Genomic DNA, 25,824 nt, shown 5'->3' with positions numbered 1-25,824 from the left:
TTCGGTTTTTGTTTATCTTGGACTGAATTATGGCTCATGCCTCTGCATAAACTCTCCCCTCCCCACAAATATTTCCCTAATACATAATGTGTGAAATGTTGTCATTACATTCATACTTAAAAAAGAAAACCTCTAATTGCCATTCTAGTCTGACAAAGTACCTCTTTCTAAAGAAAACGCTGTTATCCCAAAATGATAAGAGATGTGAAATTACAATGGAGAGTTCTGAGAGTACTTGAAAGTAAAGCTATGCTAACTTAATCCTACAGTACTGGAGTCTTTGTGGAATTTCGAGATAACAGCTTGGACCAATTTAAGTCAATTTAATAATTTTTGGCAAGATTTGCTGCTGTTGATTTTTCTTACAAATTTTCCTTTTGCATCTTTCAGAATGAGGACTATGCTATTACTGCAGTTGTGAGAAAACTTCTACATCCATCTCCTCCTCCTTCCAGAGTGCTGTCAAAATGAGTGAAACGCCATCAACTAATTATTCAATGCTTCAGCCAAACTCCTCTGAGAGTGAACAGACTTTGTCTACACGTCACTTCAATGTCACCGAACCTGTTGTGGCCAAACGAATCTGTTTCTATAAAAGTGGAGACCCTCAGTTTAATGGGATCAAAATGGTCATTAATAATAGATCTTTCAAAACATTTGATGCCTTGCTGGATAACTTGTCCAAAAGAGTCCCAATACCATTTGGGGTGAGGAATATTAGTACACCACGCGGGATACACAGTATCACCAATCTGGAGGACCTTGAAGATGGAAAGTCTTATATTTGTTCCCATCAGAAGAAAATTAAGCCCATTAATTTGGAGCGGGCCAGTAAGAAGCCATTACCCTGGCAGATCAGCAGGCCAGTTAGTGCTCGTCGCCGAGTTGTGCAGTTAGCCAGGGAGAAAGAAGACTGCATTGTTCAGGAAGACAGAGCTGTCAAAATAAGAACCCCTAAAAAGCTCCTTGTTTTCAAAAATGGTGACATAAGAATCAGGTGCACTATAGTTCTGAGTAAGAAGAACATGCAAAACTTTGAGACCTTTCTGGATTCCATAAGTGAGTTAATGCAGTATCCAGTTGTGAAGTTATACACTACGGATGGCAGAAAGGTGAGAATAAACAATGGCATGAGATATGCTTTTCACAATGTTTGCTTTTATAATATTACCAGTGTTATCAAATGATTTGGTTGCTTACATGGCTGGTGAGCGCTCTGACCAGTGTAAGGTCCCTGTGCCCTGACCATCAGCTATCTGCTGCCTTCCTTGTGGATCTGCCTCTGTACACTTATGGGCCTTTAAAAAAAGATAGGCCGTTTTGAGGAAGGATTCACACTCATCTTGGGACTGCAATGACTGAAGCGAGAGAATTTTAATCCTGGGTTTTCATGGAAGCCCACCAGTCTTCTCTTAAACCACTCTTAAACCTCTTAAAGACTTTGTCTTCTAATGACAGCTTTTCCTGGACAGGATGCTTTTCTAGTCCTTTTTCATGCATGCCTTCAACATATGTCCACTCATCCAATCACATGTAACCCTTCCATAGCCCTGCCTCACAATTAGGACATGCATTAGGCAGAGCTCCTTTAGAACGCTACCTCTGTTCCCTTAAGAGATGATGGTCTATTAATGCAGCAGAACAAATTCCTGTACCTACCCATCCCACAGGAGTTGTGAGCATCTTCACTATGATGTATTCAAGTTGTCAGGGCCTGACTAAGTTCACCTTAGAGTACTTAAGGAACTAGCTAAAGAAATCTTTGAACCATTAGTGATTATCTTTGAGAACTCATGGAGAACCATGAGGTACCAAAGGACTGGAAAAAGGCAAACATAGTACCTATCTTTAAAAAGGGAAACAAAGAGGACCTAGGGAAATACATGTCAATTAGCCTAACTTTAATACCTGGGAAGATACTGGAACAAATTATTAAACAATCAATTTGTAAGCACCTAGAAGATAATAATGTTATAAGTGGTAGCCAACATGATTTTGTCAAGAGCAAATCATGCCAGACCAACCTAATTTCCTTCTTTGACAGGGTTCATGCCCTAGTAGATTGGGGTGGCAGGGAAGCTGTAGATGTGATATATGTTGATCTTAGTAAGGCTTTTGACACAGTCCCACATAAGCAAACTAGGAGAATGTGGTCTAGATGAAATTACTATAAGGTGTGTGCATAACTGGTTGAAAAAACAAACTTAAAGAGTATTTATTGATGGTTCACTGTCTAACTGGTGGACAGATCTAGTGGAGTCCTATATGTGTCTGTTCTAGGTCCAAAACTAGTCAACAGTTTCATTAATGACTTGGATAATGAAGTGGAGAGTGTGCTTATAAAATTTGAACATCACACCAAGCTGGGAGGTGTTGCAACCTCTTTGGAGGACAGGATTAGAATTCAAAATGACCTTGATAAATATGACTGAAATCAAAAAGATGAAATTAAATAAAGACAAATGCAGAGTACCACACTTAGGAAGGAAAAATCAAATTCACAAATATAGAATGGGGAATAACTGACCATGCAATAGTACTGCTGAAAATAATCTGGGGATTATAGTGGATCACAGATAAATATGGGCGAACAATATGAAGCAGTTGTAAAAAAGGCTAATATCATTTTGGGGTGTATTAACTGGATTGTCATATGTAAGACATAGGAGGAAATTGTCCTGCTATACTTGACACTTGTGAGACCTCAGTTGGAGCATTGTGCCCAGTTTTGGATGCCATACTTTAAGAAAGATGTGAACAAATTGGAGAGAGTCCAGAGGAGAGCAAGAAAAATGATAAAAGGTCTAGAAACCTGATCATGAGGAAAAGTTAAAAAGAAACTGGGCATATTTAGTCTTGAAAAAAGAAGACTGACTGGGGACCAGATAAGTCTTCAAATATGTTAAGGGCTGTTATAAAGAGGGTTGTTCTCCATGTCTCTTGAAGCTTAATGTGCAGCAAGGAAGATTTAGGTTATATCTTTGGAAAGAACATTCTAACAATAAGGATAATCAAGTACTGGAATAGACTTCCAAGGGAGGTATTGGAATCCTGTTACTGGAAGTTTTTAAGATGAGGTTAGACAAACACCTGTCAGGGATGATATAGATATAGTTGGTTCTGCCTGTTGAGGTCCCTTCCAACCCTACATTTCTGTGATTCCATGACAATGTAATTGCTAATGTAAGAGCAAAAGTACCTATACTCAAAACTAAAAGTCATATTTCCTGTATGGCTACTACATTGCTGAGGAACGCTCACAATGCCATAAACTAAGTAACCTTGATTTTTATCCCTATTTCTCTATATTTTTAATGTTCAAAGGATGAAATTGCTATCAGCAATGTTCAACAGTATTATGTTCTTCATCTGTCTTTGCCACCCATGAGTTATGGCTATAAAACCTAATATAAGGTTATCTTACATTTTATAAAGTGTGGACCAAATCCTAGCCCCAAAAGCCCGAAATTTCCAGAAACAATGGGCCTGATTCTCCTCTCGCTTACACAAGTTGTACATTGTTGTAACTTCATTAACTACAATGGAGTTTCTTCTGGTTTACACTGGTATAACTGAAAGGAGAATCACACTCAGCTCAACTGATCACTCATGCAGGGTGAATCTTTCACCTTCCATCTGGTGAAGATGTGATTTCTGTGTTCGGTGTCCACAAGTAGACATGAAAGAGAGAAAGGGGCATGTCACCTACAAGCTAGCAAAGCACAATCCATGAGGCTCAAATTCCTTGTAATTGGAGGAGCAGGAAGCCAGGTCTTCTACTAATTCTGTATATTTGGCAGTATGCAGCCACAGACCACCCATACAAGAGTCTGGTAATATATTTTGTGGCTGAAGATTCTTCCCTTCACTGACTCATACACACACACTCTCACTCAGTCATTTCATGGCTGTTGATTGATTCTATATTGGGATAAATCCAAACTCCATTTCCAAACTCTTGAACTTCAGGGAAATATTTATCTGGATCCAAACTTTGCTTGACAGTATCATCTTCTAATATATTTACACACTTACTTACAAAGACACAGGAAGTGCATTACCCCATGTGGAAATAAATTCCACTCTGGAATAAAATCCAGCCCTTTGTAATAACCTGCTGCAATGCTATATATGTATAGGATAGTTTTTTCTTCACTTTCTATGTGGAAAGACTATACCTGTTGTATTATTACTGTTTGTTACTGATGCAGAGAAATTGATTTGTTGTTGTGTTTTTTCCCCCCCAGGTTCCTAACCTTCAGTCTCTGATCTTGTGTTCTGGGGCTATTGTGGCAGCTGGGAGAGAGCCTTTTAAACCAGGAAATTATGATCCTCACAGGTATTCACTACCTGCTAAGTTGCCGGGACTCTCCAATCGTGTGTACCCCAAAGCAAATGCCAAATCAGAGAGCAGAAATAGTAAGTCCCTTTAATTATTTTGTATTTTCTCAAGTGATTTATCTCTTTCACATTTTAATGTTAAAAAAAAAAGAAAGAAACCATAGCGATCTGATTCGGATCAAGGATATTCAAGCAGGCCAGTTGAAACAAAACTATTTATTTTTGCTCAGATTTCCTCAGTGGGCATCAGAAGGATCAAAGAATTAATTTTCATTTTGGAATTCAAGTTTCTGTTAAAAATTCAGTTGGCTTACATATTTCCTTTCAAACAGAATTATTTGGACTTGTAAGTGAAGCTATCAAGGCATATTTTAAAATGGGCTGATTGTTGCTAATCTATCCACATCATGCCACAGCAAGGGTAAAAGAAAGCACACAGTTTGATACAGAGAACAAATGTATGTCTCCCTTCTAGTTGAACTTTCTGATGGTATTACAGCAGAGCAAATGTATTATCATGCAGTGTTCAGATCTTAGCTCAGTAAATGAATAGGGATATCTTGTCATATCCTTAATTTCATATGTGCCCATACCTAACTAAAGCAAATTGGGAAAAGCAAGGAAATAAGCAGTTAAATTATTCAGTATCCAGGTGCCCTCCACGCGTTTCAACTTCAATTAGTTCCTTTCCACCACTCTGTGCCCACGTGTATCTTCCCCCTCATCCTGAACAGTCAGTATGTAGCCTTAACTCTGTTTATTGGCCACGTGTTCATGTGTTTTCATTTAAAATAGGTGTGGTGTGACTTTCATAAAGTTACAGTGAACATTGTATTGGTTTGTGTAAGTGAGGTACACTGTCAGGTTGCTGATCATTTGTCTATCTAAAGTGCTTATATGGTCCTGCTACCATAGCATTCGATGTATCCATCCACACAACATTCAAGAGAGGTAGAGAAGTACTAACATCTCCATTGTACAGACAGGAAACTGTCACAGAGAGACTAAGGGTTACATTTATAAAAGTGATTAGTGATTTTTGGATGCTTCAGTGTTTGGGTGCCCAACTTGAGACACCTTAGGGGTCTGAATTTTAGAAAGTGCTAAGCACCCACCCTCTGTATTTCAGGACCCTTTAAGATTTCTTAATTTAGACACAGATGATCCTGAGTCACTTTTAAAAATGTAGGTCTTAGCAACTTGCCCAAGATCACACAGGAAGTCTGGGGTAGAATGGGACTTGAAAGTTGAATCTCCTGACTCTCAACTAGTGCCCACAACAGGGCACCATACTTCCTCACATCCTTATGGCTGCAACATGTTTTTCAGTAGTGTTTGGGTAAAGTTATGTGAATAGGTGATTTCCACTTGGCTCCTCATGGAGCTGCTACACGGGGTGCCTGATGAACTGAGGAAAGAGAGAGTGAGGATGTTGGGGAAGCCTAGAGGTGATCAGGCATGAGGGGATTTTGAGGAAGAGAACTTTATGGGGGGAGATCAGGTCTTTCTGGAGAGCCTAAGATGTGTGGGGGAACACAGTACTTCTGTGGCAAGGCATTAGCTCATCTGGGGCTTTGTGACACTACTGCCTCTGCTGCTCACCAAGACACCAGTACTGTAAAGTTTCCTGAAGTGCTGCAGAACCAAGGAAGCAGTGCTGGAGGAGCTAATTTTCCATGGTGCTCCTGCCTTGCTGTGCTGAGGAGCCGAGGCAGCATCAACTGCCAATGCCTCTGCACAGAGACACTAAGCTCCCATTCACACATCCCCGCCCAGTGTCCCTGCTGAATATCTCATGTCCCTAAGTCCGCTCTCTTTAGTTTGTCCCAACTTCCACCCTGTAGCCCGCCCTGATGTCTCTTGCCCCATATGTCATCTCCTTGGTCGCCAGGGCTATGCGTACAGGATAGCTGATGAGTTAAGAGAACAAGTAGCAACATTCTGAGGCGAATGAAATTACTACAAAAATCAAAGTTGTCAATAAGTTTTTCTCTTCCATCTAAATTTTGCCTATAATTATAGCCAAGTTGGCAGCATATGGAAGTAGCTGACAGATCTGGAAAGTTTCATCAGCTAATATTGGGCAAATGCAGTTAAAGCAAGAGGAATAACTCTTTATGTATTTTACTTTAAAAATTCAAACTGCCCTATGTCAGAGACATCATCAGGTTATAAGAGTGTAAAGTTCAGAGTTTTGGGGAACTTCTGTTGTTTCCATTCCATTTCCAGAGGCAAGTAAGATGAGATTTTTATTTACAGAAGTGAAAGGTCTGGTCTCTGGAACGAGAGCCAGACTGAATTTACCATAATTTCTCATTCAGTTCCTGGAAAAGCCTCTACAATGGTGTAGAGCAGCAGACTCACCCCTGCAGCGCCTCCTGCTGGTGACTTCTGGGAATTAGCTCTTCCAGTGTCCTGGAGTGCCCTCTGCAGGCCAGTGGTCTGCCTTTCCTTTGGCCCCCATGTCCCCCCCAGACCCCAGTACCCTTTTATCTGGGGTGCTGCCCCCTGGCAGCACACCCCTCAGTACTAGGGTCTCCCCTCCCCAGGGAACCCCCACTCACTATCCCTATCTCACCTCAGAATAAGGCCACTGCCAGTCACCAACTAGCCCCCACTCCCTGGGGCAGACAGCAGTATAGGCCACTCATCACAGGTAAGGTTGGGTTTGGACCTGCTGCCTTGGCCTACCCATGGGCTGCCCTCTGCAACCCCCAGAACCCCTTGGCCTCCTATTAGGCCACAGCCTGGGGCTATCCAGGCAGGAGCTCCCCAGCCCTGCTCCACTCAGGTACCCTGTATCTAGCTCACTGCAGCCAGGCCCTTCTCCCTCTGAAGGCAGAGAGAGACTCCTGAGCTCTTATACAGGCCAGCTGAGGCCTGATTGGGGCGTGGCCCAGCTGCGGCTGCTTCCCCAATCAGCCTTGTAGCTTTTCCTTTGCCCCAGCCCTGCTCCCTGGCTGTTTTAAACCCTTCAGGGCAGGAGTGGGGGACCACCCTGCTACAAATGGAAACTTGAAAGAGGCAACAAATCTGAAATAGTGTGTGTGTATGCAACAGTAACATGGGTAGTCATGAAAACCTTCACACAAATTCTTTTAGGGCCCACTCCAGCAAACGACATGCTTAACTTTAAGCACGTGAATAGTTCTATTGAAGTCAAATTAATGTTAAGCACATGCTTAAGTGCTCTGCTGGACTATAATATAAATTCCAAACCACTACATAAAGTGACTGAATACTTCTTCTAGAAATGTCATTACCAATTATGTCCTTATATATGTCTTTCTGAATTTGTGTTTGTGTGCACATACTGTATTATTTTAAGTATACATATAAATATACACAAAGCTTAGTGAAGGAGCACAGTTTAGAAAATTCTGTTTAGATTTCTCCTGGTGTACTTTTGGTCTCTCACCTATTCTTTTCACTGTGTGACACTCAAAGATAGATGAGATTTTGTCAGTGCATAGGTGCTGAAACCAGAGTGCAAGGGGTGCTCCCACAACCCTGGCATGAAGTGGTTTCCATTATATGTGGGGTTTACAGTATGGTTCAATTACTCTCAACACCCCCACTATACAAATTGTTCCAGCACCCCGTGACAGTATCAAGTTATTACAGACTAATGCAAACACATTTTAGAAATACTTAACTGTGTGCAGACAACACATTAGAAGTGAATATGAATATGAATATTCTCATTGCCTTGAATGGTCTTTGGACCAGGTCCTAGAGAACTGTAGCATATATGCACATTGTAACACATGATGTACATTAAAATGCATGATGTAAAAATCTTATTATAAATGTCTGGTTCAAAATTTAAATGTAAACATATATAGAAGTACATGCTAAGGGCCCAATTCTACAATGTTTACATACATGAATAGTCCATGGGACTACTCAGATAACCAAGGATTAGTCATATAAGTGAAGGGTGTAAAATCAATTCCAGAGAGATTTACTTTTAATTGACGTGTTGTAGCACCCATTATCATTCAGGTTGTTATGTACTGCATGTGCATTTGGATCCATTAATTACTATTAAATCATCAAGAAGTAGTAAAGGAAAAAGGAGGTTCCATGCTTAACATCTTAGGGCCTAATCCTGTGAGGTCCTGTGTGCCTCCTGCAGGGTGGGAAAGCACATTCAACAACCAAGTTGATGGAACTGGGAGCATTCGGCACGTCACAGGCTTAGGACCTTAAAGATTGTAACACAGGTGTTAGAAGGGTCATGTTGCAAAACAAAATAAAGAAAATTGCACCAGCAGGAAAGTTCAGTCTTTACTCTTTATAAAAGTTGTGTTTTTTCTTTTTAACAAGTTCTTGGAAATGAGTTAGAGAAAATAGACACCTTACTGTAATAGTTTTTCTTTATGTTACAATAATTTATTCAATCCCAATGCTCACCAAAAAAAAAAAAAAAAAAAAAAAAATTCCCAAAACCTTTCATTGGGTTCCTCTATACTAATCATACTTTGTTTTTTTCTTTTTTCTGTCTCCTTTCTTTGCCTCCCTGCCTGCTGTCTTTCCGTCTGGATTCTTATGCATGATGATTATCTTCTACACCTTCCATCTAATATTGTGAATTTGGGTGCTTTCAATATAAATGTTGAAAGTGAGTACACAAATGCCCTCAGGAGCTCAAATTTACTCAGTTTCTTCTGATAAAGGTTACAGCAATGATAATTCAGATTCTTCTTGCATTCCCGACAATTACATGGGCTTAGCAGAAAATCATTCACATGCTGGTGAAGATTTATCGATGGTGCGCTCTGAAGATGACATTGAGAAATCTGTTCATGTTAATCAAGATGGCAGTATGACAGTAGAGATGAAAGTTCGATTCAGGATAAAAGAGGAAGAAACCATAAAATGGACAACCACTGTCAGTCGTGCTGGTGTTTCTGCTGATAAAAATATCAAGATTTGCAATTCTGCAGTAGGTGCAGAGGATCATTCATCTGATTTAAATATTTCAGCATATATAAAACCTACAGAGGCTCCAGTCTTGGAGAACTACAATAATGATGAGAGTGACTCACTGCAGCAGATTAACACAGAAGTAACAAGTAAAGAATCAGAATCTGATTTAAGCACTTCTGATTATAAAATCTGGCAGAACTCTTCTGCAAACATGAATGTATGCAATGTATCGGAGGATAAAGTCAAACCTCATTTTCATAGGCCTCCTACACCTGGGCCAAGAAGAGTGAGACAAAAGAAAGCATTAGTTGAAAGTGTCACTGTAATATCTGACAAAAAGGTTCAGGAAAAAATGATAGGACAATTTTCCTACAGTGAGGAAATAGAAGATGGGGAAAGCAAATCTGAGTATTGCATGGTCACTCATTCCAGCAGTAAAACATCAAGTACTAATAATTCGAAGCTTAGTGAAATAAGCAACAATGATTTATTAAAGCTTTCTTTAGAAAAGAAAAAAGAAGAAACTCTGATTAAATTAAGCCATAAAAGTCATGGTTTAAAAGAAACTACAAATACAAAGACATTAGATATGCCTGATGAAGATGGATTGTTACAGAACATTTTGGAGAAATCAGTTGTGGAGGAAGGCATGTATAATAGTTTACTATCAAGCTGCAAAGCTAATATCAGTCGCTTCATACCTTCCTCAACAATTTACCAGGCAGATAGGCCTCTTTCAGCAGACACCATCAACTCTTTTCATGACCAGTGTGGAATTAAAGAAATAAAAAGATCACTGAGTTCATTCATCAGGTACTCAGAATTGTCTCAATCAAAAAGTGGAGACAGACTATGTAACCCATCTGATTTATTACTTTCTTCTCAAGGATCCATTCACTCAACTTGTACTGGAAACAAACAAACTAAGATGACAATGTCAACATGTACTAATGCTACTCCTGAGACAATAAACTTTACAACAGGGTCCTCTCCTACCACTGCTGAGAGAGAGAAACAATTCCACGGCAGCACTGAATGTGATACAACCCATTCCACTGACAAAAGCCAACCTGCATCGTCTAACAGCAAAAAGAAGAAGAAGAAAAAGAGAAAATCACCATCTCATTATCTGGATCAAGGTGTACATTTGCACCAAAATCAGCAATATAAGGAGACTGCAGAGGAAGGAACTTTTAAGAGTGAGGAAATGTCTCATGATATGTGCATCACAAGCGAAAGTGTGCAGAAATCTACAACGCAAATTAGAGATACTTATTCTGAAACATGTCAGAAAAGAGCAATGGCATTTCATGTCAGAAATGGTGATGGATCTATCAATTCAAACAAAAACTTATGTCCTGAAAATGAGTTATGTCCCCAGGTTTCTGTGGAGCTCCAACAAAATGAGTTATCATTTAGTAAGAAAACAAAAGCTAATAGACAACTGACCAACGTAAAATCCAGATCAGCCAAAAAAATTAGTTTGCCAGTATCTGCAAGATGTGAAGATAGCCTGATAGAGGAAAAAGCTGATTCAAAAAGTGAAACTGAACACAGCCAAAATACACCAGGTACTGAAAAAGAAGGCATATGTCACAGCACTAATTCTATAAAACAGACACACAATTCTTTAATGACATCAAAGCCATTGTCAGAAGTGGCTAATGGTAATAACCTAGAAAGAGAAAAAGACAATGTTATTTCTGACAGTTCATACAAATCTTCAAAGAAAGAGAAAAAACAAAAAAAGAAGAAGAAGAATCCAAGTACACCTGAAAGTAAAATGCATATGTCAGATGGTGGTAATGCACTGGATGCTCTGAAACAAGAGGATTTTCCAGATGAGATTGCTGAGTATTCACTTGAAAGCTATGTCCAAAACTGGCTGCAAAACGCATTTCCAAATGCTGTTTTGCCTCCAAACAAATTAGCTCCCATAAATAAAAAGGAAGGGAATATAGCAAATAATAAAATTGGTCATTCTCCTATGGAAAATATGAAAACTCTCTCAGATAAAGAAACTAAGGTTATAGCAAATAAAGTGCACATAACTGGAAAACCCAATCTGATTGAATGTCATCTACTAAAAAAGCCAATGGAACCTCTCAGTGAAATGGGAGCTATAGAAGAATCAGCCAAATGGTTATATGGAAGACAAATTGGCTCTTTGACGTGTGCTGATACAAGTATAATGAAAGAGGTCAAATATTTACTACAGTCAGATTTCCAACATGATACTAAGCTACAGGTGTTTAATGAAATGCATGAAAATGATAAAAAGAAGTTGCAATCAGAAATTGATTCTCAAGATATAAGTCCAAATCAAAGCATAAGTGCTGAGGTTGCTGTTCAAGTTGATTCCAAAATTTTCAGGAAGACTGAAACTGAGGCTCAAAAGGATTGCGTGTCTAGTATGTTGCTACAGCAACTACAATCAGCGATGCTCTGCATTCAAAAGGCTCATACTGGATGTACAGAAAAATCATGTGGTCCTACAGATTTTTCTTCTCCTTCATTACTTGGATCTTCCCCCAATCTCCTCTTAGCTTGGCTACTTGTACTAAATCTAAAAGAGAGTTTGAATGGCATGTGCAAAGGTGATATGCTAAAAACTACCTGTAGCTGTTCTGAAATATTTACACTGTTACAATTTCTAAAACAAATTGCAGTCACAGAAGAAGCTGAGGACTTGAAGGATGCTGTCTCAAATTTGCAAGAATCGACATCAAATAATTTATTACACTCTGGGAGCAGAATAGAAAAGCAGGACTCTGCACATTGTCATGAAAATCCTTTTGTAAATGAAATTCAGAACGTGCCAAACTTTCATGAAAGTGAAAACCCAAATAAGATCTGCATTCCAAAGGACAGTACAAATTCTGAGGAAAATGCTGATGTACAAGAGCTGATTGAAGAATTTGAATGCTCTGATATACAGAAAGACCCCAATGCATCAGCAGAGACTTCAGATCTAAATGACTTGAATGTTCACAAAATACTGTCAGACAGAAAATACGTGAATGCTAATTCAAATAATTGTAGTCTTACTTCAAATGTAGAACTATCTGCAGAAAATGAAGAAGAGGCTGACAGTTCATTACAAGACTCGCAGGATAAAGCCACAGATACATCATTCAATAATGAAGAATCGGGGACTTCAGAAGAGCCTAACTCAACTGTTCACAGTATAACTTCTAATGATAAAGATAATATTTTAGATGGAGAAATTTCTGAGGTAGAAGATAAAAAAGACATTATGCATTTTGGCAACAATAAAAATGCAGGAGAGCAAGTTGGCACAGAAAAAACAAATGAGCACTATAAATTAGTTGCTGAAACCTCTACAGAATGTGACTGTGAGGAAGACTCTGTACAAGAAGAAAAGAAAGAAAATGGGACTTGTGAAGAAACCCCTGAAAGATTATCTACACCATCACCGTTATCTTTTAGTTATGAGTCTAAGCAAATTACAGAATTGGACATAACTGAAGTAGAACAGAAATTGCAAGTAAAACTGATAGTAAAAGAACTGGAGCATGGAACACATTCAAATCCTTCTTTTGAATTAAAAAAATGCTTTAAAAGCCCTGCTACTTCTGACTGGTCAGATTATAGACCAGATACTGATGACAGTGATTACAATTATAGGGCATCCAGTGACTTCACCAATGAAAGTGGGGAGGAAGCAATGTATGAAAAACAGTATAATACCGGTTACGTTAAAAGAACTATTGAACAGCTTTATGGTAAAGCAGAAGCCTCCTTTAAGCCTACCCTTCACACTGTACTTCCATATATGTCTAAAGTTCTTCAAAAGGACACTGAAGAATCCCAATGTACAATTATGAAAAAAACCTCTTCCCTTTGTCAGGAACATAATGCTTGCTTTGTTGAGAAAATGTCAAGGTCTTCACTTATATCACACGAAAGTCTGGAAGAAATAAACAAAGACAACAATACATGGAGAAGAGAGAATTTTTCTTCACCAGCACCACTGTTCAGTCTTAATGGAGAGAAGGCATATTACAGTGATAACTGCTCAGTGCGATGTACAAAGCAATATTGTCAGTGTGGTGTACCTGCTGATGAAGATGAAGGAATATTGATTGATAAAGGCAAGTGGCTTCTTAAAGAAAATCATTTGGTGAGAAGATCACCACCTGAAAAGACTGGAATGTATGGCAATTTGGACACAACTTCAGCAGACACAATGTTTGACAACAATAGTGATGATATTCCATACTCTCACTTTGTGAATCTGAATCAGTATCCACCACACAATGAAATATCTTCTTCAGAACCTGAAGACATGGCTAAACCCTCTGAAAGTGGATGCCACTACTTCATTATGCCTCATAATAGTGATTCAGAGCCTTTTCCTGATTTGAGTCTGAAAAGCAAACCTACCTTCAGGGATGAAACCCCTTTTCTTCATGCAATAAAGAAAGAAAACAACAATTTGTCATTCACGGTATGCACCACTTCCACGAATCTCTGTACGGAGACTAATGCCAATTATCCAGCCTTTACATCTGTGGAATTTAGATTACCTGACAATAAGGTGCATCCTCTGGAAGAGCCTTTAAATGATGAACCTATACAAACCCAACCAACTAATGACAGTAATGCCAATAGGGGAGCTCTGGAAGAACAAGATTCTCTGGATAAGCTTCATGCTATTTGTGGACAACATTGTCCAATACTGATGGCCATCATAAAACCAGTTAATGAGGAAGACAGAGGATATGCCTACCGAAAAGCATCTGACATTGAGAACCAATTTGGCCTACATTTAATGACCCAAAAATGTCAAGATTTGCTCTGGCCAAGCAAAGATTTAATAAGAGACAAAAATAATCATGTGATTCTGAAGAACAACTGTATTAATAAGATTGCCAGTAATATTTTTAATAGATTTTATGCTAATAATACCTTAGATTTCATTAATAGAAATAGCTTTGAGATTCTTGTATCCTCAGGTCTAGGAGAAAAAAACAAGTTAAAGATGTTGTATGTGATGGAGGATATGAATATAAATGCACAGGAGATCAGCAATCATGAAAATAATGTATCCAAACAAGTACTCAATGATATAACAGTAAGTGCGAATAATAAGCTACCCAATACAAAACAAAAAATATGCCAGTGCTCGAGAGTTAGCCTAATTCAAATTCTTGAAGAAAAATCTGCTCCCTTGTTGACAGATCCAGCAGAAGGCTGCCATTCTGAAACATTTCACAACTGTGACATTATCTTAAATAATACTGAATGTAATGCTTCTGAAAATTTGAAAGAGGAAAATGCCTTTGCTACAGAAGAAGAAACTCGCTTTTGTGTAACGTACAATAAAAGCAGCAATGAAGAGGAAGGCACATAATAAAGATATTGGGACATCTATAACATTAGATTGGTGAAAACGTCTGTAAGAAAAAAAACCCTTGTGGACCATGCCCTAAGCAAACTCCCATTGAGTGTGATGCACAGGTCTAGAATGTTTACACTTTTACAGGATTGCAGAAATAGAGGTAATTGCCTAGATATTTTTTTTTTTTTTGGTAGAAAATAGTGCAGAATCAGTAACTAACCTCCTATGACAGTGATGTCATCTTTTTTTTTTTAAATCAGTTTTACTCATTAATGCTGTTGTATCTTTTGCTTAGAGAGAGTCTGTAACATTCCAACTGTCTTCTCTGAGAAAAATCAACTATTACCTGTTAGAATGAAGAGTTTTATAACCACATACCACCCACGCTCCAAGATAAACTTCTTATACTTTAGAACATTTTTAGAGAAAAGCTGGGAATGATCTTGCAGACTGTTTTGTCTAAACTGCAAAATAAAATACAGTGGTTAATTTGCAATGAAAAGTAGAAAAGTATTGTTCAGATGTTGTATTACAATGAAAAATAACAGACGATTGTCATGGTAGTTGTGTGTGGGTTTTTAAACCAAGGTTAAAACTGAAAGGCCAGCCATTTGTCTGTTAAAGACCAAACTCAGAAGAGCTGGCATCAGGGTGAGTAAAATAAAGTTTTCTGCATCATCTAAGACCACCATAACTTAGGTGAGATTTGCCTCTGTGGGAATGGAGCAATGCTTCTGCCTCTGTTATCCACTAGGATTTTACAAAGGGGAACAGCTTTGGAGTTCAGGGAAGATGCTGTGTTAGTGGACTTCCTGGCTGTCCTGGCTTCACCTCCTTCTCAGGCAGCCCTGTCTCTTCTGAGGCTATGCTAGCTCCTTACAGCCCTCTGCCCGTAGTAAGTGAAGATGCAGTCACCTTGACCCCACTCCACAAAGGTACTTAGGCGCCTAAGTCTCACGTTTTGGTACCTATGTCCTTTGGCTCCACTGCAATCCACAAAACTCCTGCGGAACACTGTAGGTGCCCAAGCTTCTGCCTGGGGGATGTGCACTGCTGCCTCGCTCAACATCCAGGTGCCAATCTCCTGCCCCAGAGCGATCCACAAGTGCCTAACATGCACGCAGAGCCTGACCCAGAAGGTGTGACTGTTTAAGTATTTGCCTGCAGTGGAACAAATACTTTGGGCCAGAGAGATCGACTCTATTGTCCCATGGTTAAGCTGTCCATCCTAGGAGGTGGGAGACCCAGGGTCCTTTCCCCCTGCTCCAATCATTCTTTCATTATTTATCCAAAGTGGAGCAATTTCAACAGGAGACACTGAATAAGCCCCCATCAGAATATCCCACAGTTCAGTTGTTAGCGAACTCATCTAACAGGATTTGAACAGGGAATTGAACTTGGGTCTCCCAGATAAGTGCACTAACCATTGAGCTAAATGGGTTAACTACCTTACTCCAGGAGACTGATTCTGATTCATGGATTGCTAAACAGATATAGGCTCCTCCTTGCAGCCCCAACTTAAGTGCCTATCTCAGAGAGAGAGAGGAGAGGGGTTTGTCAGCATCTCCCATTGTCTAGGTTAGGCAGCTCCCTGCCTATCATGCTGGCTTTTGTGGACTGCATTCTAGGGTGCCTAGACGTGCAAATTAGGCTTTGTGGATAGCAGTGAGTTTCTGCGAAAGGTGCCATGATGCCCAGCATTGCATGACCTAAGTCCCTTAGTGGAACTGAACCTTTTTACCACTGCAGATTGTATTCTTGTACTCATTCTGAATCTATGGCCCTCAATCAACCTTTACCAAAGATAAATCTGGCCCAGTACTAGAGCATGCTAAAATATATTAATGCAGCTAATCCTAGCAAGAAACGCTGGGTATTGTTCTTTTTAAATTGCCATTCATTTTATTATTATTTCACTAATGATCTGTCCTATAAATATGATCCATACTCATTCTTCTTTTGTAAATATGAAAAACTAGTAGATGGATAGGAGTATAATTTAATGTATTTCAGGATGTTTCATTCCATTCTTAGAAATATGGATGCCTGTTAATAGAATGTTTTTGCTTTTTCATGTAATTTCAAAATGTGAAACTGGATAAAATATTTAATGTACATAATAAGTATAGTGAATATTGGAGTCCTGAGGCCATTCGAATACCCTTACCTTTATGCAGTGCAGTCTCACTGAAGTCAGTGGTACCGCTTGTGGAGGAAGGCCCTACTGAACAGGAGTCACTGTAAGAGAATTTGGCCTGTTCATACTCTCTGAAAGTCCGGTGGCAGCTATATCTTTCTGTACATATTTGATATTTTTCTATTGTTTTGAAGCTATATTTATCTGTGTGTTTCTTTGTATTCTATAAAATAAATCAGTATTAAAATAATTGGAAAGAACATTGTGCTATTGGCTAATATAGTTAAGAAGAATCCAAGACACTAAATAACAAACTAACTCTCAAATTATTTTGTCCTTTCCCCCAATTCTGTTGCCAATCACCATGTTCTATTGGATTCCTCAGAAGTCTTTTGGGACTGCCTAAAGAAGAGTATAGATGTTTTTCAGCTGTTTACATCTTAATTCACAAACAAAACATTGTTAAAAATGTTGTTTGATAGTGTTTCAGTGGAATTCAGCCAGTACTCAAAAGCAATAGTCTATGTATAAAACTTCCAAAAAACCTGACTGTGAGAATGGCTGGAAATGAAGAGTTAAGCAATCCAGCAACTTTTTCATGGTCATATAGTCGTTCATCATGTACTATCCCAAATCCTAGATTTATACCACCCAGTCACCCATGCCTTAATTTATTTGGACTTCCAAAAGCTTTTGACAAAGTTGCTCACAAGAGATTACTGAACAGACCCTAAGTAGTCAGGGGATGAGAGGTAAAGTTCTGTCTTGGATTAGAATCTGGCAAAGAGACTGAAAACAAAGGGTGAAATCCTACTTCACTGAAGTCAGTGGGATTTTTGCCACTGACTTCAGTGGGACAGAATTTTACCCAAAGAGAAAAAATAAATGGACAATTCTGAGCGTGGCCAAAGGCTAACAGTGAGATGTTCCAAGGATCCATATTAGGCAGATCTCAACCAACTCAGAGAAATAGTAGGCAAGGTCTCTTGGAGAGACCAGTTAAGAAGAAAAGGAGTCAAAGAGGGCAGGCAGTTCCTAAAAGATGTAATACTAGAGACTCTACATCAAGCTACTTTGATGTAGAGGAAAGATAAGAAGAGCCCCAGGAAAACCAATGTGGCTGCACAAGGAGCTTTGTAGCTATGTAAAAACCAAAAGGGATACATACAGGAAATGGAAGGAGGAGCATGTCACCAAGGAAGTATACATGGGAATAGCATGAGTGTGTAGGGACGAAATCAGGAAAGCCAAGGCAAGGAATGAGTTACAACTGGAAAGAAATGTTTGAGACAACAAGAAGGGGTTCTACAAATATATCAGAAGAAAAAGAAAGATCAGGGATGGTGCTCAATGGAGAAGGTGAGCTGTTAATGGAAGATGATAAGAAGGTGGAGCTGCTCAGTGCCTACTTTGCTTCAGTCTTCACACAAAAAATACCATGACTGGACCACTAGTGAAGTTATTATAGACAATAAATGGGAAGGGATGTAGATCAGGATAAGTAAAGAACACGTCAGAGATCTTCTGACTAACTTGAATGAATTGAAGTCAGCTGGACCTGATGCTATTCACCCCAAGATGCTAAAAGAATTAGCTGAAGAATTCTCTGAGCCACTGGCAATAATATTTGCAAACTCATGGATGACAGGAGAGGTCCCAGAATACTGGAGAAGGGCTAATATAGTGCCTATCTTTAAAAAAGGGGAAAAAGGAGGAGCTGGGGAACTATAGACCAGTCAGTTTGACCTCGATACCTGGGAAGCTATTAGGACAATGACTAAAACATTCAATTTGCAAATACCTGGAGGATGAAGGGGTGATCACTAGTAGCCAGCATGGATTTACGAAGAACAAATCATGCCAAACCAACCTGATTTCCCTCTTTGACAAGGGAACTGTTGAATAGGGGAATGCGATAGACATAATGTACGTGGACTTCAGCAAGGCTTTTGACATAGTTCCCCATGACATTCTCATAAGAAAGCTGGAGAAATATTGGCTTGGTAGAACTATTAAGAGGATACTTAAATAACTGCAAACAAAGAGTTACAATTAATTAAATTATGTCAAATTGGAAGAAGGTCTCAAGTGCGGTTCCACAGGAATCTGTTTTGGGGCCAGTGTTATTAACATCTTTATTAAGGACCTGGATGTAGGAATAGAGAGCATACTAATCAAATTTGCAGATGACACAAAGTTAGGGAGGGTTGCAAAAACTTTGGAGGACAGAGCTAAAATTCAAAGGGATCTTGATAAATTGGAGAACAGAGCTATTAGGGTGACCAGATGTCCTGATTTTATAGGGATAGTCCTGATATTTGGGGCTTTTTCTTATATAGACACCTATTACTCCCCACACTCTGTCCTGATTTTAAATAATTGCTGTCTGGTCACCCGAAGAGCTATAGACATCAATATAAAATGAAACAAAGACAAATGTAAGATGCAACACTTAGGGAAGAAAAACCAAATACAGAATGGGGGATAACTGGCTTGGAAGCAGCACTGCTGAGAATGATCTGGGAGTTGTGTTGGATCACAACCTCAACATGAGTCAACAAGGTGATGCTGTTGCAAAAAAACCAATGCAATTTTAGGTTGCATTAATGGAGGCATAGCATGCAAGTCAAGGGAGGTGATGGTACTACTCTACTTGGCACTGATTAGGCCTCAGCTGGAGCACTGTGTCCATTTTGGTCACCAATGTTTAGAAAGGATATAGAGAAACTGGAAAGGAACCAGAGGCAAGCAACAAAGCAATATGAGCAAAGGCTGAAGGAACTGGATATGTTTAGTTTGGAAAAGAGGAGCTTAAGGGAGGACATGATACTTGAAAGGCTGCCATAAAAAGACGGAGAAAAATTGTTTTCTCTTGCCACAGAGGGCAGGACAAGAGGCAATAGGTCCAAACTACAGCATAGCAGATTTAGATTAAATGTCAGGAAAAACTTCCTAACTAAGAACAGTAGAACAATGGAACAGACTGCCTAGGGAAGTCGTGGAAGCTCCTTCACTAGCAGTTTTCAAAAGAAGTCTGGATGGTCATGTGTCCTGGATGGTTTAGACACAACAAATCCTGCATCTTAGCAGGAGGTTAGATTAGAGGACCCTTGTGGTCCCTTCAAACCCCTATGATTCTAATTTGCAGCAGACTGCTAGGAATAATTTGAACTACTCATATATATTGCTTGGCTCTGTAAAATAACTGACAAAGAACTGGAGAGTCATTGTGGATGGCTCAGTGAACATTCTACTCAATGTGAAGTGGCAATCAAATAGCAAATGAACTATGTGAAGGATGGGGTAGAAAATAATACAGAAAATATTGTAACGTGTGTATATAAATTAGGGCTGTCAAGTGATTAAAAAATTAATAGTGATTAAATGCACGATTAAAAAAATTAATCACAATTAATCACGTGATTAATTGTGATGTTAAACAATAATAAAATACCGTTTATTTAAATATTTTTGGATGTTTTCTACATTTTCAAATATATTGATTTCAGTTACAACATGGAATATAAAGAGTACAGTGCTTATTTTATATTTATTTTTATTACAAATAATTGCTCTGTAAAAAAACAAAAGAAGTAGTATTTTTCAATTCAGCTCATACAAGTACTGTAGTGCAATCTCTTTGGCATGAAAGTTGAACTTACAAATGTAGACTTATGTACAAAAAATAACTGCACTCAAAAATAAAACAATATAAAACTTTAAAGCCTACAATCGCTCAGACAAACAAGTTTGTTTACATTTACAGGAGATAATGCTGCCTGCGTCTTGTTTACAATGTCACCTGAAAGTGAGACAGGTGTTCACATGGCATTGTTGTAGCTAGTGTCGCAAGATATTTACGTGACAGATGCGCTAAAGATTCATATGTCCCTTCATGCTTCAACCACCATTTCAGAGGACATGCATCCATGCTGAGGACGAGTTCTGCTTGATAACGATCCAAACAGTGCGAACTGACACACATTTATTTTCATCATCTGAGTCAGATGCCACTAGTAGAAAGTTGATTTTTTGGGGTTTTTTTTTTGGTGGTTTGGGTTCTGTCGTTTCTGCATCGGAGTGTTGCCCTTTTAAGACTTCTGAGAGCATGCTCCACACCTCGTCCCTCTCAGATTTTGGAAGGCACTTGAGATTCTTAAACTTTGGGTCGAGTGCTGTAGCTAGCTTTAGAAATATCACATTGGTACCTTCTTTGCGTTTCATCAAATCTGCAGTGAAAGTGTTCTTGAAACGAACAACATATGCTGGGTCATCATCCGAGACTGCTATAACATGAAATATATGGCAGAATGTGGGTTAACACAGAGCAGGAGACATACAATTCTTTCCCAAAGAGTTCATTCACAAATCAAATTTCATTAACACATGACTTTTTTAACAAGCGTCATCAGCGTGGAAAGCATGTCTTCTGGAACGGTGGTTGAAGCATGAAGGGGCATATGAATGTTTAGCCTATCTGGCATGTACATGTAAGCCTACCTTACAATGCCCGCTACAAAAGTGCCATGCAATCGCCAGTTCTCACTTTCAGGTGACACTGTAAATAAGAAGCGGGAAGCATTATCTCCCGTAAATGTAAACAAACTTGTTTGTCTTAGCAATTGGCTGAACAAGAAGTAGAACTGAGTGGACCTATAAGGCTCTAAAGTTTTATATTGTTTTATTTTTGAGTGCAGTTATGTGACAAAAAAAAAATCTACATTTGTAAGTTTCACTTTCACGATAAAGAGATCGCACTACAGTACTTGTATGAGGTGAATTGAAAAATACTATTTCTTTTATCATTTTTACAGTGCAAATATTTGTAATGAAAAATAACAATATAAAGTGAGCACATCCAAAAATATTTACTAAATTTCAATTGGTATTCTATTGTTTAGCAATACAGTTAAAACTGCGATTAATTGTGATTAAATTTTTTAATTGCGATTAATTTTTTTGAGTTAAGCGCATGAGTTAACTGCGATTAATCAACAGCTTTAATATAAATTGATACTGCACCCTCATCCAGCAAACCAGATTCACTTCTGGTCAGCCTAGGTTAGGCTTGATCTACACTACAGAGTTAGGTTGACGTAAGGCAGCTTATGTCAACCTAACTATGTAAGTGCCTACGCTACAGTGGTGCTCCCACCAAGGTAAGTTACCCACTTCACTGACCTAATAACTCCACCTCTCGGAGAGGTGTAGTGCTTAGGACGATGTAGTTAGTGCAGACACTATGTTGCTTACATCAACTGTTGGCTGTCAACCCCGCACATGGGGCTCATAGCTGGACCTCTCCACACCCTGGTGCTGACAGCCCTGGGTGCCGGGTTCACAGAGCGAGGCCACACCTCCTCAGCACTGACCACCTGAGCTATCAGCCAGGCACCAGGCTCACAGCTTGGGTTGTTAGTGCCGGGGGACGGGGAGTCTGGGTGTGAGCCCAGCGCCTGGCTGACAGCTTGGGCTTGTAGGCACCAGGGCTGCAGGGCTCCAGCTGTCAATGCCCCCCAATGCCCCAGTTCAGTCAGGGGAAGCGCTCTGGGTGAGGATGCGCACCACCAACAGAAGGAGCACAGTGTGAAAGTGAACCACTGCTCTAATTCCTGTGATGGCTATACATCGACTTAACTTTATAGTGTAGACAAGAATAGAAAAGGCCCAGAGATGTGTGGTGAAAATGTGAGAGGGCTGGGCTGAGTAGAGGTTTGAAAACGATGGGGCTGTTTTGTTTAAAGAGGGTGCAGATAAGAAGGGACATGACAGAAATATACAAAACAATGACTGGTATTGAGAATAGGATGCTCCTATTCACCCTTTCTCATCTTACAAGAACAATAGAACTCTCAAGGAAATTGAAAGGAAACACATTTAAAGCTATGGAAATTTCTTTTATACAGGGAGTATTTGTAATCCGTTAAACTCATTGCAACAAAATATCCAATATCAATACGAGCAGCTTCTCAGGATTGAAAAAAGGATTAGACATTTATATGATTAAGAATAAAAAAATAACGGATACAAACACTTGTGCTTGAGGGCACAAGACAACCACTAACTGGTTTGGCAGTTTATGCCATAATTGTCCATTAAAGAGTTTCTTGAACCTTCCCCCAAAGCCTCTGGTACTGGCCACAGCCCTAGACTGGATTCTAGACTAAATGGACTACTGATGTGACAGTTTTTATGGTACTCCATTTCTAGGAGTGTAGGAACTTCAACAGGTTATAAGGCTCAACAAAGGGCAAAACTAGGTTCAGGAGATGAAGGCATGGAGAGTGTTTTAATTCAATGAGTTTTACTAATCATTTAGCAATCAATCGATAATAGTGGGAACAGCAGCAATCACTTTGGTTAAGGTTGGTTGCACAATGGTTTCCAATCTAATTATTTGGTTTTGATTATTTTTAACTTTTCTTCAACTTTACAGGTGACATTTTCCACCTGTTCCAGAAGGTGATTTTTTTGGGTAACTGCCTTAGAACTGAAATGGTTGGGTATTAAAAAGGTTGTTGACTGTTTTCACTTCCTTTGTTCTGAAAAATGGCTGAAGAGTTTTTGGTCATACTTTCCAAAGACCAATGCTTGGACAAAGTTAGCTTGAAAAGTTTCGGGTGACTGAAAATAGGGTACTAGAAAGGAAACCACCACACATCATGGACTATAATGTTCACTGCTTCCCCCCATTATGATAAATTGGAGGTACAGTCTGCTGATGGGTAAGATGGTTCTGTGTATATAAATCATAAGTAATACAATCAACAGCTAATTAAGGATTACTAATTTCTCAGAAATAGTATATTCAGTTTGAGAACACGGAACATGTTCTCAATGAATGGTTTGCTATATTTTGTCAATTTTCAATACCCAGTGCACAAAGGCATGTTTTCCATTACTTTTATGAAAGTCAAAAGGAGCCAATGCAATTTTATTGCTTAACTTATCATTCTTAAACACGTTTCCTTTAACTTTGATAGCACTGATATTGTCAAACGGCGTTAGTCCAATTACCATATTAATCCACTGTAAGAATTAAGGGGATTATTTAATGAAGCCAAAGCTTTAACCTTAATGATTGGAATTAAGTTGAGTTGTCAGGTACACGTGTATAGCCTGACTTGCACATTGTACAGATATGTTGACTTAATGCTTATAAATGAGGCCAACATGCAGGATTAAGGAGGGGTGCTATATGGTTGTAGTCAGACCATACTCACGCAACCACAGGAAAGGACAACATTTCTGATAACTGTGCAAACTTTATAGACTCTGAGACAAATTCAGACATGGTGAAAGCATATTGTACCAGTTTTTAATGTGGACCATATTTTCCTCTATTGTTGCAGAATGTGATTCTGCTATTTGCTTCTGTTCTTCCCTTTTCTCTTGTGCAGCTTCTGTTCTTGTTGCTGTGCTGTTGGCTATTGAACTTTTTTGACCTTTTTAGTTGAATGAGATCTTTCAAATAAGGCTCTATATGCACTATGAACCCCCCCCCCCATTTAGTAATGTATCCTGGGTTCAGAAGATATGATTTGTTCTCCACTGTCTCAGTTTAATGTCTTCAAACTGTGAAGGATGTTCTTGAAGGATGGGAGTTAAACCTGGCATTGAGTGTCTATTCAGCAGTTTGTTTTATAATTTAATAATGACAATATAATTATTTAGCTGAGCCTTTGGTGCCCATATGTATAACGGTACTCAGAAAACTCAGCTTGTATTTAGGGGCAAACTGCATCTCTTTCAAAATTAATGAATGCTAGATTGCAGTCTTTAATTCTTGTAATAAGTGCATATCTCATGCAAGAGTGAGATTTTTTCAATCCCCATTTTTAAGCAATCTAACAACTCCCATATTCTGTCCCGTTACACATTATTTTAATACTGTTTACTTATGCCGTCTTTACACCATGAACATCAAAGCATGTTAGAAACCAATAACTTAATCCCAGAACACTGCTGTGAGGTGAATATTCTGGCAAAATTGTGAAAAGAATAAATTCATTAAGAGAGGCTATCTCACAGATATAGCCTCCATGGGAGAGGTTAAAGCCCCTACTGGCATCCAAATAGGGTTAATGGTGAAGGCCAAATCCTCAGCCAAAGGTGAAGGCAGCAGAAGGTCCAAAATACAGTTGAACAAATGTCGTTCTGTTGCACAGAGTGAAGTAGTATGTGGAGTTGCGATGCAGGTTATGAAATAGAGCTAGTGCTTTGAGAGCTGAGGGAAAGTCCATCCACTGAAGCATGGGGAGAATCATGTAGATGGAATGGAGGCAGGCAAGGGTACCACATGTGTTGTGAGCAGAGCATTCATAACTGGGCAGTGTCACCAGCCAATCTCCTTCACATATTGAGACAGAGCAGCCACAGATGCTACTGCCACTGAGCTTACAATAGTGCTGTGTAATGGCTCTGCAGCCAATCAATGGACATCAGGAGCATTACTGTAATGGTCTTCCAAAACACCCAGTGCATATCCCATTTACTCAGCGGTTGTGGAATAAATACAATTTGTTTAGTCACTTAAATTAGGAATTTAGACAAATTGTACCGCATAGTCTTTAATAAAGGGGAGTTTACAGCAGCAGCCTAACCACTAGGGGGAGAGAGATATGTCCCCCTCCATATTTCTGTTATCCTGTTGAAGGCTGTCTGAAAGCAAGAACTCTTGGTTTCTCCCAACATTTGTGTGTGTGTCATTTGCACCATTGGTTTATGACACCTATTGTCTCAAGGCAGTGCTTCCTTTGAAATACTGCAAAACAGAATGAAGATGCTTTTGAGTGCCGAAGTGTTTTATTGACTGAGGGCCAGAGCTTTTAAAAGAACTTTGGTGTTGCTTGCACAGGGATAGTTAAGCACCTAAGAAAGGGCATTTCAGTAGCCCGCCAGTCAGCTGAGTAGGGAGCCATGGAAGCAAGTCAGAAGTGAAATGCTGAGAGGGTTGAGGAGAGGCAAAGGGCTTAGGCACTTAAGTTGCTGACCTGATGCATCTGGCTGACAGACCAGAGGTGGGTGCTTCCCTCTACTCGAGATTCTC

The 25,824-nt window shown here is 39.3% G+C and overlaps 1 protein-coding gene across 1 annotated transcript in view; it reads left to right on the top strand.

Annotated features, from left to right (window-relative positions):
* The first annotated feature begins 410 nt into the window (after positions 1-410).
* Positions 411-25,824, top strand: part of RP1 (RP1 axonemal microtubule associated) — a 258,962-nt gene continuing 233,548 nt past the window's right edge. The window contains exons 1-2 of the mRNA XM_054020164.1: positions 411-1,112; positions 4,248-4,419. Coding sequence (XP_053876139.1) covers positions 468-1,112; positions 4,248-4,419 — 817 coding nt within the window. The 5' untranslated portion in view covers positions 411-467. The remainder of the gene's footprint in view (positions 1,113-4,247; positions 4,420-25,824) is intronic.

This window comes from Malaclemys terrapin, chromosome 2 (assembly GCF_027887155.1).
Source record: "Malaclemys terrapin pileata isolate rMalTer1 chromosome 2, rMalTer1.hap1, whole genome shotgun sequence".
Classification (NCBI taxonomy): Eukaryota; Metazoa; Chordata; order Testudines; family Emydidae; genus Malaclemys; species Malaclemys terrapin.
The sequence above is the reverse complement of the archived record's forward strand: the minus strand, read 5'-3'. Positions and strand labels throughout refer to the sequence as shown.